Source organism: Elephantulus edwardii, unplaced genomic scaffold (genome assembly GCF_000299155.1).
Source record: "Elephantulus edwardii isolate Elephantulus edwardi_28Jun2011 unplaced genomic scaffold, EleEdw1.0 scaffold00124, whole genome shotgun sequence".
Classification (NCBI taxonomy): Eukaryota; Metazoa; Chordata; class Mammalia; order Macroscelidea; family Macroscelididae; genus Elephantulus; species Elephantulus edwardii.
The window spans coordinates 3,742,642-3,760,679 of record NW_006399874.1 but is presented as its reverse complement, the minus strand read 5'-3'; the positions used below and the strand labels follow the sequence as shown (position 1 = coordinate 3,760,679).

At 37.6% G+C, this 18,038-nt stretch overlaps 1 protein-coding gene across 1 annotated transcript in view; it reads right to left on the bottom strand.

Annotated features, from left to right (window-relative positions):
• Positions 1-18,038, bottom strand: part of HCRTR2 (hypocretin (orexin) receptor 2) — a 156,363-nt gene that overhangs the window by 24,869 nt on the left and 113,456 nt on the right. The window contains exon 4 of the mRNA XM_006893137.1: positions 1,899-2,014. Within this exon, the coding sequence (XP_006893199.1) occupies positions 1,899-2,014 (116 nt within the window). The remainder of the gene's footprint in view (positions 1-1,898; positions 2,015-18,038) is intronic.

Genomic DNA, 18,038 nt, shown 5'->3' with positions numbered 1-18,038 from the left:
AAATGAAAAGCAACTAATTTAATAGACCAGAGCACAAATAAGGAGTGCCTTAATTTAAACTGACATTGTTGTTCTCTAGCATGTTAGATAAATCCTTGAAAGTGGATTTTCCCAGTGTAACACATCCTTTCATTTTTTTTTTTTACTATTAGCCTGAGTGTTGATTATAGATCCAAGTAGAATGAAATTGTTGACAACTTCATTTTTTATCCATCTATAATAATATTATCTATTGGTCGAGTGGAGAGCACCTTGTCTTCTTGATATTCAGATGTAATCCTTCTCCAGTAAGAGCTTTAAGTCCTCTTTACATTGAGCAAGTAAGGTAGTATCATTTACATACTGTAGCTTGTTTATATTATGAGTCTTGCTCTAATCTTGATGTCACACTGTTCTTCATGTAGTCCAGCCTCTCAAAAGATGTTCAGCATGCAGATTGAATAGAAATGGAGAAAGAATACAACCAAAACTCACACGATTCCTGATTTTGAACCATATAGAGTTCCCTTAATCTGTTCGGACAACGGGCCCTTTACCTTGATATGGGTTTTCAAGGACACAATTAAGTGTTCTGGGGTTCTCATTCTTCCCAGTGCTAGCCATAATTTGTTATTATTCACTCAGTCAAAAGCTTTTGCATAGTTAATAAAAAACAAATAGATATCCTTCTGATATTCTCTGCTTTCAGTCAAGATCCATCTGACATCCGTAGTGCTATCCCTTGTGCCATGACCTCTTCTGAATTAAGTTCAAATTTCTGATGTTTTCCTGTCAAAATACTATTCCATTAATTTTTAAATAATCTTCATTAAGATTTTACTTTCATGTGGTATTAATGATATTATATTGTGTTGGATCACCTTTTTTTTGGAATAAGAAAAAATATGGAACTCTTCCAATAAGTTGTCCAGGTAGTTGTCTTCCAAATTTCTTGGCAGAGATTAGTAAGTCCCTCCAGGGCTTCATTTGTTATATGAAACATGTCAGTTTGTATCTCATCAATTCCTGCATCCTATTTTTTGCCAATGGTTTCAGTATAGCTTAAACTTTCCCCCTCATTACCATTAATTCTTCATCATATGATACTATCTTAAACATTTTAGTGTCTACCAATTCTCTTTTGGTATATCGATTTTGTGTATTCCTTCCATCTTCTTTTGATGACTCCTGTATCATTCAAAATTTTGCCATTGAATCCTTTAGTATTTCAATTTGAAGCTTGAATTGTTTATTTTTAAGTTCTTTCAACTTGAGAAATGCTGAGCTTATTATTTCCTTTTGACTTTCTACATCTTTGTACATTTAACTGTAACATCTTGCTTTCTCTTCTTGAGCTGTGTTTTAAATCTCTGTTCATTTCTTTTCCATAAGCATTTTCCCTATTTTAGCCTCTTTGCATTCTAGTGCAATTTTTAAAGTCTCTTATTATATTCATTTTTATCTTTTCTTTCTTCCCTATCTTTGTAATTTTTTTGTTTCTTTATAGATAATATCCTTAATATCATCCCTCAACTCGTCTGGTCTCTGATCATTAGTATTTAATATATTAATCCTATTCTTGAGATGGTATAGCTCTAAAATACAGCCTAAACATGTATCTGTCATTCACACTTACTATCATTAAATTCTGATTCAATTTCTCTCCATTTGACTTCTGAGACTGGGAAACACAATTAAAGATAGGCCATCCTTTTATCTTGAAACTGCTGGTGGATTTGAAGCACTATAGACGTGTGGCCTTTGGGTTGGCAGTGTAATTCACTACAAAATCTGCCACCAAACCTCCATGACTAAGGCCTCATTTATTTTAAAAGAATATTTTTTTTATGCTAAGCAGAGAATGTTTCTAAATTTTGTTTCTAGGCACATATTAAAGCAAATTATATGGAATCACGTACCTGTCGACACCACAGTTTACGAAATATTTGCAGATAAGCCAAAATCATAAGACACAACGGTGCCATATATGTTACCAGAAAGAAACAGATGTGGTACATCTTGGGGTAAATTTCACCTAAAAGAGAAGGAGAAGGAATAAAATCTTATATTCTAATTATAAATTATTTTTGAAAAAAAAATAAATAGGATATTTTTCCTTGTAAAAATAGACTTAGCTTTTAGTGTTTCTTTTTATATACTCCAAAAGACATGTTTATATCTATATCTATTTCTTCTATCTCTATCTAGATCTCTGTCTCTATATCTATCTAATATTCAGCTACTTCTATTTAAAATGCTGTTGTTGTGGATTGCATTCAAATAGAGCATGACTCATAGCAATCCTATGAACAAAAGGCCTGAAGCCCCTCTACAACTACCAACATTTATCAAAGTTCATAGAGTTTCCAGAGACATGTTATTTAGGAAGTGGCTGCCATTCTTGCAACAACTATAAAAACTCACCATTTTTTTAAATTCAAATTTTTTTCTTCGTTTTAATTCATTCTTTGTTGCACATTTCCCTCCCTCCCTTTCCCTTGCCCCTCCCCTAGTCTACTTTGCAATGTACTTCTTGTTACAGATAGTTGTCAAACATATAATGCCTAAATATATATTCCCTGCAGATAGTTCCCCTAATCTCTTCCAATGCAGTGTTCATGATCTGTCCACTCTTGTCCTACTACTCTTGATTTGTTTAAATATCCATTTAAATGTTGCATACTTTCCTCCCTTTCTCTACCTTCTCCCTCCTAGACCCACCATTTTTGAGTCAACTCCAACTCATAGAAACCTTTCATTGGGTTGTAGAGGCTATAAATTTAATGGAAGAAGATTGCTTTATTTTTCTCCTGTGGAGCAGCTGGTAACTTCAAACTGTAGATCTTTGGGTTAGTAACTCAGCACTTAACCTACAACATCTCAAGGGCTCCTTTCGAAGTGACCATTACTTTGGAAATTTTAATTTTCCTTTACAAGTGGATGTTAAACAGAAAATCTTCATTTAATGTACTCAGAGGGGAATAAAAACTAGCGATTTGTTAATTTTATTCTACCATAATTTTGCTGAAGTCAAGTTCATTTATCTAAATGTCTTTTTTTTTCAGCTATATCTACCTAATTAATAGAAATTAACTTGGATTGCCCTATCCTTGCAGTGACAAGAACAGACATAATTCAATCTAAACCTAATTACAAACCTTAGTAACATGGGAAGAGATTATAAACTCAAGGGATTCCTCATTAGATATAACTTCCCTGGGAAATAAAAAGTGATTCCCAGTTGGGTCTTTAAACAAAAAGATGAAAATGGCTGGAAAAGAAATATAGCAAATAATGACAACTCTTGTTTCTGACTAACACATATCCAAAGTCCCTCCTTAAGCATAGTACATGTCTCTACATAGGTTTGTACATAGGGTTTTCAGAGTCCTGCTATTTTGGAAGTGGATGGCCAATCCTTCTTCCTAAGGTATGTCAATCTGAATGTTCAGATCTAGAGAAGTATCCAACAGATCAGCATTTTACAGAAAAAGTGAAAATATATCCCTTATTGTGGAATTGACCATTAGTTTCGGTGTTGTCCCTGCCCTTGGCTCAAGTGCCTTGACCCACTTATTTCTTTGCTCCACCATCCATCAATGTACCCCTCCACTTCTACCCACTCCCTTCATCGCCTATCTCCCATTGTCCAGCCCTTGATCTGATAGCTTATGTCTAAAGCATCCTTGGTTTCTGTGATTCCAGATTCAGCAGCTGCTAACAGTTTCTTATGCTGTGACCAGAACCTCCTAGCTTAGTGGTAATGTGTCAAGAAATCTGGAGAACAATCACTTGGCCAACTGATTGGAAGAGATCTATATTTGTTCAAAAGAAAGGTGACCCAACAGAATGTGGAAACTATAGAACAATATAATTGATTTCACATTCAAGCAAGATTCTACTGAAGATTATCCCAAAACTACTGGAACAGCATATCAGCAGAGAACTGCCAGAAGTCCAGGCTGGATTTAGAAGCGGTCGTGATACTAGGGATATTGTAGCTAATGTTAGATCGATCTTAGGTACCAGGTAGCAGGGAGTACCAGAGGAATGTATGTGTTTCATTGATTATGCAAAGTTGTTTGACTGGGTGGACCATAAGAAACTGTGGCTGACTCTGAGAAGAATGGGAATCCCAGAACATGATCGTGCTAATGTGAAACTTATACTTGAACCAAGAGGCAGCTGTCAGAACAGAGCAAGGAAACACTGTATGGTTCAAAATTGGGAAGGGCGTATTCCAGGGATGTGTCCTGTCTCCATACCTTTTCAACCAGTATGCAGAACAGATCATCCAGGAGGCTGGGTTGTATGAGGAGAAATGTAGCATCTGGATTGGTGGAAGATCTATTAACAATCTGTGTTATGCAGATGACACAACCTGCTTGCTGAAACTGAGGAGGACCTGAAGCGCTTGCTGCTGAGGGTCAGGGACTGCAGCCTTCAATATGGATTGAGGCTCAATGTCAAGAAGACAAAGCTTCTCACCACTAGACCAATTGGCAGCATCAGGATGGATGGTGAAGAGATTGAGATTGTTCACAGCTTTAGGCTGCTTGGCTCCACAATCAACACTCTTGGCACCAGCAGCCAGGAAAATAAAAGACGTATTGCAATGGGAAAGTCTGCTGTTAGGGCCCTCTCTAAAGTACTCAAGAGCAATGGTGTGTCTCTGGAGACTAAGGTGCATCTGGTACAGGCCATGGTCTTTGCAATCACTTGTTATGCATCACAGAGCTGAACAATGACCAGGAAGGATAGAAGGATAATTGATGCTTTTGAGCTTTGGTGTTGGAGAAGAGTGCTGAGGGTGCCATGGACTGCTAAGAAAACAAACAGATTCACCTTGGACAGGGTTAAACAGGGCTGCTTCTTGGAGGCAAGGATTCTGAGGCTTCATCTGACATACTTTGGTCACGTTGTAAGAAGAGACTGGTCCTTGGAGAAGGACAACATGCTTGGGAGGGTGGAGGGCAGGCGCTGGAAGGGAAGGCCCTCTGGGAGGTGGATTGATTCGGTGACTGGGGCAATCAGGATGAGTGTGGGGGAGACAATGAGATTAGCACAGGACAGAGCAGAGTTTATAGCTTTTGTACCTAGGGTCGCTATGAGTCGCAAGCGACTCGACGGCACATAGAAACAACAACAGTATGTCTCTATTCAAATTAAAAAAATATCTTTTTTAGTCCTTTTTTAAAGTTATATTTTAATTCAGATTGTAGCTTATTTTTTTTCTTGTTATATCCACCTCAAATATTAGGAAGGAACTTTGGTGGCCTAGTCAGAAAGGAGTTGTTCTGCCAATCCAATGACAAAGGGTTCAAATCCATCAGCAGCGCTGGGGTGGGGGGGAAAGATGGGAAATCTTCTCCTGTGAGATTTGCAGCCTCTGAAAAACTTGAGTTGGTTCCAATCCAAAAGCACATAAGAACAACAACAATCACAATTATTAGGTATAAATATCTCTAAAGTTGTGACTTTACTTAAAATCAATCCTATGAATATAGTGAACTCTACAAAAACTCCAGGGTTTTCCAATTGATTTTGAGTCTCTGTCAAGTCTCAAGACAGTAAATCTCCAAGAGTGGAGAGTGCTAATCTTTCTGCCTTAAATCAAGCCATGGATTGTATAATATTTACCTTCTGGTTAGCAGTGTAACATATAAATAACATCATATGCCATTAGGATTCCTTATAGCAGCTAGCTTAAGTAAACATTTATTAAAAAGAGACTTAAACAGTTAATTGATGTCGCTGTGGCATAATCTTTCATTTCTTAATTTTCCTATAATAGAAGGATATCATGGGTTGAGGGAGAGCAAAGGAGAGGAAGACTTCGGATGAGAAGGATTGATACATAACTGGGGCAATGGGGGTTGGTGTGTCAGAGCCAGTGAGACTGGCTCAGGATAGCGCAGGGTTCAGAGCAGGCTTTAGAACTGCTGAACATAGGGCTGCTGTGGGTCACAGGTAACCCAATGACACAAAACAACATCTATTATTGAGTTTTAAAATATATTAAGAAATCCTCTCCTCTTGTTAATGGTTTTGTTTTGTGCTCTCTCATTGGAACTAACTCATTTCTATCTCTCAGAGACTGTAAATTGCATGGAAGGAGATTATCCATTTTACAGCTGTGGGAAAGCTGGTGGATTCGAACCGTGTGCCTTTAGGTTGGCAACACAGCTCCTTACCAGTATACCACTAAAGCTGCTCAACAGCTAACAATAAATAAGATTTATTAACTACTCATTCATTTAATTATTTTCTTAGAAATAATTATTTTATTTTGTTGAGAGTATATACTGCAAATCATACACTAACGCAATAGTTTCTACAAGTGCAATTCAGTCATGCTGGTTCTGTTCCTTGTGTCATACAACTGTTCTCACTACGGTCTCCTGAACTGTTTGCCTTAGTTTAAACTCATTGCCCACTAAGATTCCTGTTGAATCTTTTAAGTCACTGTTGTCAACTTGATCCCATAAACAAGGAACAGAATGATCAAGACAAATAATTTTTTACCCACTAAAATATTGGTTGCTTTTAACAGAAGATAAGGGGATATTCTGGTTTAAGATTTCAAGATCATCTATGTCTGGGCAACAGTTTTAGGGATTCATCCAACCTCCCTGGATCCAGAAAGTCTGGAGCCCATAAGCAAGTGAACATTTCCTTGTTAATGCATGTGTTGTTGTTGTTGTTAATTCTGTCGAACCATAGACGCCTCATAACGACCCTATGAAAGAAAGATCTGAATACTCTGTAACTTTCATCGTTTCTCCAAGTTCATAGAGTTTCTCGAGGCAAGCCGTTTCAGAAGTGGAAGCCGTTCCTGCTTCCAGGCTTTTTTTAATCAGAAAGCTCCATCAAACACTGTCCACCAAGGGTAACCATATCACATTTGACACATCAGTGTCACACTGTTCAGCATCATAGTAAACACAAGTTACCTCTGTACAGCAAATGGACAGACCAGTGTTAATGCATGTCGTTTAAACAAATCTTTGTGTTTAACTGACTTGAAGACACACAGCATTACCAACATGTGTTTGATATCGTTCAGTCTAGATTCCACATTACTGTCTCCAGAGTTCTCTGAATTTAATAGTCTCCTTAGGCTTTCCCTCACTAATCCTGTCTTTCCCTCTACCCCTTGAATAAATACTATAATCTTCAGAGAGAGCAGGAAATATGTCCTGGTAGGAGGTTAAGACACAGATTTAGAACATCTCTCTTGTGAAGGTGGCTCATCAAGTCTCTAACTCCCTTTCATGTTTATCCTGTAAAACAGGTCAGTTACATAAAAAGCCATAGAATCCAAGCAGCCAGACTGAAGGAATAGCAAACCAACTGTTTCCTTTGAAGTGCCACAGTCTGAGAAGCACTTGGTGGGACAATTTCAAAGGAATGGAAAGGTGACCTCAGTACTTTGCAAGCACCTGAGCAGTTTTGAACTTTTATTTGTTTTGAAGAGGGTGTCACATGCACTTTCAACATAAAAATATAATATTGGAGCTTTGATATCTGTCAAGCTCTGATGTCTTCATAAAATTAAAATGAATGAGTAGAAATAGGTAGATTTGATAGGTAACTTTTTTTTTTTAACCAAGCTATCAATGGCATAATGTTTGGAGTTTTAAAAAAACATGTAAGAGAAAGTTCAAGCCATGGTTTCTATGTTTCCAAATATCTGGAAAATATGTAAATAGCTGGCAAATACATCTTATAATACCCACATAGAAAAAAAGAATCCATCAAGCAAAATTGTGCTTGTAGGCTAGTGTAGCTTATTTTAAAGATGTTAGAGATAATTATGGAGACAAGACTATCTTAAATTTCTTCTTTCATGCTTAGATTCTAAGCTAATTGATAATAGGAAAGAAGGATTTTAAATTGTGGACAGTGAAACAATATTTGAGAACTCTGTAATGGATGAGGAATAATGAAACAACTTCAATGCACCTTAAAACACTTCTATGTCACTTAGAATTTAGCACTAATTATGCAGTGTGTAAGCAGTAGTAGATTGTTATTATTCAAAAGGCCAATGGTAGAAATCCACTAGCTATTCTACAGGAGAAAATAGTGGCTGTCCACATCCACAAAGATCTTCTCTCTTCCCCTCTCCATTTCATTGCCATTAAATAGGATTCAACTCATTGCCGAACCCAGTCCCCCACTGATGGGTTTCCAAGGCTGTAAATGTCACGGAAGGAGAATGTTGGTGGATTCGAACAGCCAGAGGAGTTCAGTCTTGGGGTTAGCACCAGTTCTTATGTACTACACCAGAGTTTCCTTCCATAAATATTTCAAATCTGTGAACCAGATAGGCCAGTTTTACACTGTCCTGTAAAGTTACTATTATCCAAAATTGATTCTACAGCAATGGGGTTGGTAATAGAATGTACTTAATGAAGTGTATCCCACTTAAGTATTACCTAACTGAGGAAACATTATTTTTAAGATTATATATATCATATATCTAGGGCATAGCTTGTGGCATAGCTTGTAAGGTATTGTAGTGCTAATCTCAAGGTGACTTGTTCAAAACCACTAGCCACTCTGTAGGAGAAAGATGAACAGTCTCCTCCCATGTGGTTTATAGCCTCTTAAAACATTAGATGGGCAGCTATGAGTCATCTTTGACTTAATGGCAGCGAGCTTTTGTTTGCTCATTTGTTTTAAAATTATGTTTCTATGTCTCTGCTCCACTGATGAATAGGCATGGCCTGTTGTTGTTGTTATGTGCTGTCCAGTCACGTGTGACTCATAGTGACCCTCTGTACAATAGCTCTGAAGCCTGCCCTGTCCTGAGCCATTCTCACTGACTCTGACACACCCATCCCCATTACCCCAGTTACTGTATTAATCCATCTCATACAGCGTTTTCTTCTTCTGCTGTCCTTCCACCTTTCCAAGTATGATGTCCTTCTCCAAGGTCCCTCCTGGCCATGTGTGCAAAGTATGTCAGACGGAGCTTTAAAATCCTAGCCTCCAAGAAGAAAGTTGGTTTCACCCTCTCCAACACAGATTTCTTTGTTCTCTTGGTGATCCATAGTATGTTCAAGACTCTTCTCCAGCACCACAACTGAAAGGGCAGCATGAGAGGCATGGCCTAGTGGTATTATATTGTGCTGCAATCTCAAAGACACATGGTTCAAATCCGTCATCTGCTCCACAGGAGGAGAGGCAATTAACTGCCTCTGGAAACTTGCTGGAGGTTCAGTTATGGATTAGTTTTGACTTGATGGTGCATAATAACAACATGTCTGTACTCCACTGATTAACAGGAATAATCCAAAGTCTTGCAACTTTGCCAAGTCAACATAAAAGAAGTAAATATAGACTCTTGTTTCCCTTTGAAGTCAGAATGATGTGATACGTTAAATAGGCATAAATTCATTTCCTTCAGATGTATTCAGGTTCATCACTCAGTAAACATATTAATCTACTTAAAATTCTTAAAACAATTTCTTCACTATGCTACACATATTAAAGATTAAATGGAAAAAGAACTTGAAATAATTTCCTGATGTTTTTCAGAGTTTGAGTATTGAGTCTTTAATTTTATTATCTTTTTCCTAATAAATGTTTTCTTTAAGTAATCAGTCTGTACCACCATGTTTATACACTTTCAAAACCTCATAATGGGTTGGATACCATAATTGTTTTAACTAGAAAAAAAGGTTTACATTTCTTTCAAACCATCAAAGAACGTGCTCAGCAGTAAAATCCAAGAAGAAAGAGAGTATAAATCCCACTGCCAAGCATGATGTTTGGCAAACAGTATGTATTCATTCAAGAGATTGGATAAGTGAATAGTGAACAGTTACATTTTTGATTAAATAATGTACCAACAATGGCACATTCATTTAAATGCTGTTGTAATTTAATAGCATGTTGAATAGACCCTGTGAACAACAGATCAAAACTTGACCATATACTACACAATTCTCACAATTTCTGCTGTGCTCATACCCACCACTAGAGTCACTGTGCCAACCCTCTCACTGAGAATATGCTTCTCTTCTGCTGACTCTCTAGCTCCGATGGCCTGTTGGCTAAGGGTTGCTCTGCCAGCTGAAAGGTATTGGTTTGAATCCACCTGCTTCTTCATGGCAGAAGGATGCAATTTACTCCCTCTGAATCCCCAGTGGAGGATCACCTATGGGTTGGTTTCCACTCTATGGCACACTACAACAGCAAGCCCAGAGAGGTTAGTGGTTCAAATATACTAGTTTGAATCCACTTTCTCTCCATGAACAAAAGATGTGCCGTCTCCCTCAAAGATAGAGAGCTTGGAACACCCTAATGAGGGTTACTGTGAGTCAGAATCAACCTGAGTCACTTACTTATTGCCATGGTGTCAGAACTGACTCATAGCTGAACCTCCTACAGATTTTCAGAGACTATAAATCGCTCAGGAGGAGATTTCCCCTCTTTTTTTCCACACAGCCTTTGGGTTAGCAGCACAAATCCTTACCCACTAAGCCACCAGAGCTCTGCGAATCGACCTAAGGGCAGTGGTAACATACAAAATGATAATTACTAAGTTTGAGTTACATTATACTTTTAGGAAACATTAAGAGGATAACAGTTGTATTTAATATTTGAAAATTTAATTTCATTTTTTTTATTATTTTCTAGTTTGATTTTGTGGATGATCGACTCAATTCAGCATTTAAAGCAATTATGTGAGCTATTATAAAATCACATTCCAATAGATTTTTTTAAATGACTTTTGAAGACTGAGTTTAGATTTTAATCTATTTGATAGCTATTGCTGATTTTATACTGAGAAGAAGGATACAAATAGTAGAAATTAGTTTATATGTTTAGAGACCTAAGGTGATTAAAATACCGTATGATTATTTATTTATCAGAATAACTCACAGCATTCTTTAGCTTTGCAATGCTATTGTTAGTGAGAGTCAATGCTACTTAATTGATTATTCAAAGCAATGTAAAAAAAATACTTATAAAGGCAATTCACAAAGATAGCAATGAAACAAATTACCAAAATAATTCAGAGAAAATGGCACTTATTTTGTACTAAGTAGCAATATAGATGTGCATTTGAATTATGGCATTAGCAAAAAAATATTGACTACATCATGGATTGCCATAAGAACACAGAAATTTGTCTTGGACAGAATACAGCCAGAATGTTCTTCATAAGGAAAAATAGAGGGACTTCATCTCATATACTTTGGGCATGTTCTCAGCAGGCAGTAGTCCTTGGAGAAGGGTGTTGTTCTTGTTATTGTTGTTGTGTACCATCAAGTCAGATTTGACCCATAGATGACTCATTGGTGGGTTTTCAGAGGCAGTTAATTGCACAGGAAAAGATTGCCCATCATTCTCTCATGTAACATCTGGTGGATTCAAACCATGTGGCTTTGGAATTGTAGCCCAGCTTCTTGCCGCTAGGCCACCAGAACTCCTTGGAAAAGGGTATTATTCATGGGAAATTAGAAGGTCAGTAAAAAAAGAGACTCTTAATGAGGCAGATTGACAGCGACTGCAACAATGGGACAAACAACGATAGTGAGGATAGCACTGACTGGTTTGTGTTTATTGCTATGAGATGGAACAGACTCAACAGCACTTAATACTTTTATCCTTCTTATCTAATCAGCACTAAGCTGAATTTAAACAATCTCAATCCTTTGAGTCAGAAACTTCAGATTTAAATTCACTTTTAGCCTTATAATACTGTTGTTATGGTGGCTGTTAGGTGCCATTGAGTCTTGTACAACCCCATTGCAGCAGTCACCAAGTCAATCTACTTGGTTGAGGGTCTTCCTTTCCTTTGCTGACTCTCCACCTTTCTGAGCATCATGTCCCTCTCCAAGAAATAACCCCTCCTAGCATCTTTATAGCGTGCGAAGTGAAGCCTCATCATCCTTGCCTCCAAAGAACATTCCAGCTCTACTCTCTTAATATATATTTGTTCTTTTGTCAAGCCATGAGATGTTCAAAGGCATCAGTTCTTCTTCTGCCATCTTCATTTATTATTTAGCTCACAGATGCATAGCAAGTGATTGGAAACACCATGGCCTGAATCAAACACACTTTAGTCCTCAAGCTTACATAATTACTCCTCAATAATTTGGATAGGTGCCTAACTGCACACTTTCCCAATGCAATGTGTCTCCTGATTTCCTTACTGCTGGTACCGAGGACATTAATTGTGGATCCAAGTAAGATGGAGTTGTTGACAGTTTCAACCTCTTCTCCATCCATCATGATGCCTATCATCATCCAGCGGTAAGAATCTTTGTTTTATTTATATTGATACACAATCCATACTGAAGGCTGCAGTCCTTGATCTTCTGCAACAAGTGCTTCAAGTCCTCCTCACTTTCAGCAAGGAGGGTTGTCTTATCTGCATAATGCAGGTTATTGATTAGTCCTCTGATCTTGATGTCACACTCCTCTTCATAGTGTTCAGTTTCTTAAACAATTTGCTCAACCTACATATTGACGAAATATAGAGACAGAATTCAACCCTGGCAAAACCCCTTTGTCATTTTAAACCATGCATTGTTCCCTGCACTGTTAGCACAACAGCCTCAAGGTTCAGGTAAAGGTTTTGCACAAACACTATTTTAAGTGCTCTTGGACTCTCATTTTTCTCAATGTCAGTTGCAACTTGTTATGATCCACACAGTCAAACATCTTTGAATAAACAATAAAGCTCAGACATTCTTCCGATATTCCTCACTTTTGGCCAGGATCCATCTGACATAAGCAATGATATCCTTAGTGCCATGGCCTCTTCTATAATATATTCTTCAATACATATTATAATATATATGTATACTCTAATATATTATTCAAATATATGCCCCGACATCTAGAGCCAAAGAGGAAGAAATCAAGAAGCTTTATCAAATCTTCCAGTCCAAAATTGACCAAAAATGCAATAAAGATGCATTAATGATAACTAGTGACTAGAATGCAAAATCAGAAAGGGTGAAGAAGGAATAGAAGTTGGAAAATATGGGCTTTGTGATAGAAATGAGGCTGGAAATACAATGCTTGAATTTTATATTTACAATGACTTATTTATTGCAAATATATCTTTTTAAAAGACACAAATGACAACTTTACACATGGAACTACCTGAAGGGCTGCATAAAAATCAGATTGATTGTATTTGTCAAAGAAATCACTGGAGAAGCTCAATATCAGCAGTCAAAACTAGGCCAAAGGGAAACTATTGGTCAGACTACCAATCACTCATATGCAAGTTCAAATTGAAGCTGGAGAAAATGAAAATAAGTACACAGGAACCAAGATATGATCTTGAGTCTATTCATCTGAATTTCAAGATTATCTCAGGAATAGGTTTGAGGCATTGAACATGAATGATAGACGACAAGATGAGTTGTAAGATGATATCAAGGAGAAAGCAAAAATCATTGGAAAAAACTGGAGAAAGAAGAAAAAAAACACCACAACCCAAAATGGATGTCAGAGGAGACTCTGAAAATGTCACTGGAGCATTGAGAAGTCAAAACAAAGAGAAAACAAAACAAAAAACAAAGGAAAAACATGCCAAAGGAGAAGAACTGAAGATTTCAAAGGGCAGCTTGAGAGGACAAAGAAAAGTATTAGAATGGAATGTGCAGAGACCTGACATTGGAGAGTAAAAAGGGAAGAACTAGCTCTGCATTTCTCAAGTTGAAATAAAATGAAATTTAAATCTCGAGTCTCAATATTGAAAGATGCTATGGGCAATATCTTGAATGACTCAGAAAGCAACACCAGAAGAAAGAAGGAATACGCAGAGCCACTGTACCAAAAAGAAGTGATTGACACTGAAAACTTGCAGGAAGTACCATATGACTAGGAGGCAATGTTAAATGAAGGAGAAAGTGGAAGCTGTATTGAAGGCATTGTAAAAAATAAGGCCCCAGGAATCCATGGGATACCAATTGACTTGTTTCATTCTTGGATGCACTCACCAGTCTATGCCAGGAAATTTGGAGGACAGCTGTCTGGTCAACAGATTGGAAGAGTTCCATATGTTCCCATTCCAAAGAAAGATGATCCAACAGAATGTGGAAACTACTGAGATATATTATTAATATAATATGCAAGCAAAATACTGCTGAAGATAACCCAAAAGCAGCTAAAGCGGTACATTGATAGAGAACTTCAGAAGTTTAGGCTGAGTTTCAGAGAAGCTGTGATACCAGCGATGTCATGGCAGAAGTCAAATGGTTCTTGATTGAAAACAGAAAATACCAGAAGAATATCTATTTGTGTTTTGTTGCCTATGCAAAAGAATTTGACTGTGTGAATAATAACAAACTATAGGTAACATTGAAAAGAAATGAGAAATCCAGTACACAATTATGCTTATACGTAATCTATCCCTAGACTAAGAAGTTGTCTGAACACAGCAAGCACTATATACTTTGGAATTAGGAAAGCTGGACTTCTGAGTGGTGTCTTTCTCCCCATTTACTTAGTCTGTATGCTGAGCCAATCATTCAAGAAGCTAGACTTTATGAAGAAGAGTGTGATATCATTGTTGGAGAAAGACTCATCAACAACCTGCATTATACAGATGACAGACCCTTGCTTATTGAAAGCAAGGAGGTCTTGAGGAGCTTGCTGCAGAGGATAAAGGACTACAATCTTCAATATAGGGTATATTTCAACATCAAGAAAACAAAAATCTTCACCACTCAGGCAATGCCAACATCATGATAGATAGAGAGAAAATTTAAATTATCAGTTATTTCATTTTGTTTGAAACCACAATCAAAGTCAGAAGATGTGGAGTCACAGAGCATAGGGAAAGTCTATTGTCAGGGATTTCGCTAAAGTCCATAAGAGCAGTGATGTCAGTTTGAAGATTGATATTCATTCAAGGTATTATCACCTGCTATGCATTGGAGAGCTAGGCGGTAAGTAAGAACAACAAGAGAAGAATTGATGCCTCTGAGTTGTGGTATCAGAAAAGAATGCTGAATATCCCATGAAATGTCAAAAGAACAAATAGCTATGTCTTGGAAAAGTAAACCAATGGGTTCTTTGGTGTCAAGAATGGTGACGCTTCATCTCATATACTTTAGGCATGTTGCCATGAGAGTCTATTTCTTAGAAAAGGGCATGATGCTTGTAAGGGTGGATTGTCAGCAAAAGAGAAGACTGTCAATGAGACAGCTCAACATACTGACTGCAAGCAATGGGCTCAAGTATGTCAGTATAGTGTTAAGGGTTCACAATGGCTTCCCTAGCTGTTGACTGGCTCTGTCATGTGGATAGGTGAGGTATGTAAAGATGGAGTGTTAGTTTATCTACAAAAGGATTGACTAGTCTTTCCAGTCTTCAGGGGTATTGGCTAGTCTCACTATATAATTGAGTGAATCCAGCAATGGAATTGGAAAGTCTCACCACCAGCAAAGAAGCAAGAGAATGCAGCACATCCTTGAGGGCCAGAGATTCTTGAGCCAATCAGATTAGGATCTGTGGAAGCAACAGTCATAGCATCCAGAAGCAGAGATCCAGAGACCTAACATGAGATGAAATAGACTTGTGACTACTATCTTATGGGGAACTAGAGGTAGGAGCTTTTTTCCAAGTGTGTTGGAGGACTGGGACAGAGAGGACCCGTAATTGGCCAGACGAAGAACCTTAAAGAGAGCGCTAGTGGCCTAGTGGTGAGGAACTGTGTTGCAATCCTGAAGGTGCATTAGTTGAATCCAACAACTGCTCCATAGAAGAAAGATAAGCAATCTCTTCCTACATGATTGACTGCCTTTGTGGGCCAGTTCCAACTTAAGAGTAAACAACAGCAACAGCAACAACAGCCTAAAGTCATAAAGCTGAAGACTGAGTTGTCTGCGAGCGTATGTCTATAATAGTCCAGACTGAGTGATTGAATCCTGCTACCAACCTGAATTATAGCCTTTTGACTTCCCTGACATGTTTCTGTAATGGTCTGTGAGCTATCACAAGAAATTTTGGACTTGGTAAAGGAGTAAAATTGATGTTTGGATGAGCAGAAAGAGGTATGGGAATGTGAAGGACATACATGTCTGACCTCATAGAAATTGGTTTTGTTTTGTTGAGGGGAACAGTTCCCTATTGTGGAGTTAAGTTCAGATATGATGGTCCCAACGCAGCCCCTGCTCTTTCTACAGTCAGAGATGGTGAGGACGGCACAAGCTATGACAGGATTCAGGTCTATTATTCAAGGGGTCCCTATGAGTTGTACTCAACAGCGCTCAACGATAATAGTAGGAGTTCTGGTGATGTAATGTTATGTGTTACACAGAGAACTGAAAGATTGGCCTTTCAAATCTACCAGCCACTCAATGGCAGAAAGGCATCTTTTCCAATAGGCATTTATGGCAGTGGAAATCCAATAGAGGGTCCCCATGAGTGGGAACTGACTCAGTGGCAGAGTGTTTGGTTGCATTTTGGGTCACAGTTTCTTTGTGAGTGAAGTAAACAAATGTGAACAAGTGATCTTTTGGTTATTTTCCAAATATAAGCCATTGCAAAAGAATGGCATGAGACACTTTGTTTCACCACTCACCTCTCCAAACTCATTCCCTTAGACTGCCTAATCCTATTTACGAGGAACTACAAATTTGGGTCTCATCCATTCTTTTTCAAGATAATGTGTCATGGTATGAGTTTTCTCCCTTCCCAGAACACCTTGAACACTCTTTGCTATCCAGAGAACTCTGGCCCATTTCGGTAAATTTTGCTGAAATATTAGCCACTACTCTGCAAACATTTGCTGAAATAGCCAGAATTTATTATCTCATTTGTGTTCCTAGAATTTTGTGCAGAAATGTACTAAAACACTAATCACACTGTAAACATTTATTTGTTTGCTGCCAATGCATACTATCGAATCTGCTCCTTTAAATGCAGTCTATTCCTCTCCACGCTGACACAATGCCTGGCATGTCCTAAGGCTCCTGATATTGTTGAAATAGCAATTACGTGGGACTTAAGACTGTTAAGAAATATCCTTACCATTCTGCAACTTTCTATTCATTTTATTTTAGTCTATACTGTTTGTAAAGAAAATTGACAAAAATCTGCTCATTCAGAGACAAATTCATCAAAAGAATTGCAGTGTTAGAAAGGAAATTGTCATTTTTAACAAAATTGCTAGAGATAGTGCTGGATGTAGTATTCAAATTATAAATGTTCAGTTAGTACAGGTATTTTGAAATTTTAATTAATAATTTTAATTTCTTTTAAATATTTGGGTTCTATGAAAAAATTGCATTGTGCTTTTGGTTGTTGTCAAATTGGCTGCTGTTCATAGAGACATTTTGTATAATAGAACAAATCCTGGCTCGATCCGGCACCTTCCTCACAATCTTGGCTACGCTTGAGCCCATTTTTTCAGCCACAGGCCAATCCATTTTCCTTCTTCTTTTTCCTTGTGCCCCTACTTTATCAAATGTGATGTCTTTTTCTGGGGACTGAAACCTAATTATTTTTATATTGACTTTTCACTCTTTTCAATGTTTCAGTACAATAACAGATAAAAATGATAACATTCAAAAATTTAAAGACATCATTTCTAAAATCAATCCCCCTGCAGTACACTGACTTTACGGTTCACTTTTGTTACAAACAAACGTTTTACTCTTTCTAAAAATTGGGAATATTTTTCTTTTTTTTTTTTTAAACCAACTGATAGCTTTATTAATAACGTCTGCCTTGAACATTGTGCTCCTTAAAGAATTATCTGTATTATATCGAAGAACTTGGTCGTGTGTTACTCTTTGAGGTGCTGCGAATACTGAAGGAGCAGTAATTGAAATTCACCAGTCACTCTGCAGAAGAAAACTGGACAGTTTCCTCCTGGAAAGATTTACATTTTGGAAGTCCAGTGGAGGGTCGCCATGAGTTGGAATTGACTCTGGCAGTGGCTATGAGATAAAATCGACAACAGCAATATGAAAAGTTAGACAGGAAGCTTCTGGGGTAGTGAGTTTGTGATAATAGTGCAGGAACAATTTGGAAAAGAAGCATGAGAATTGTTGCATAAATTAATGAATATAATC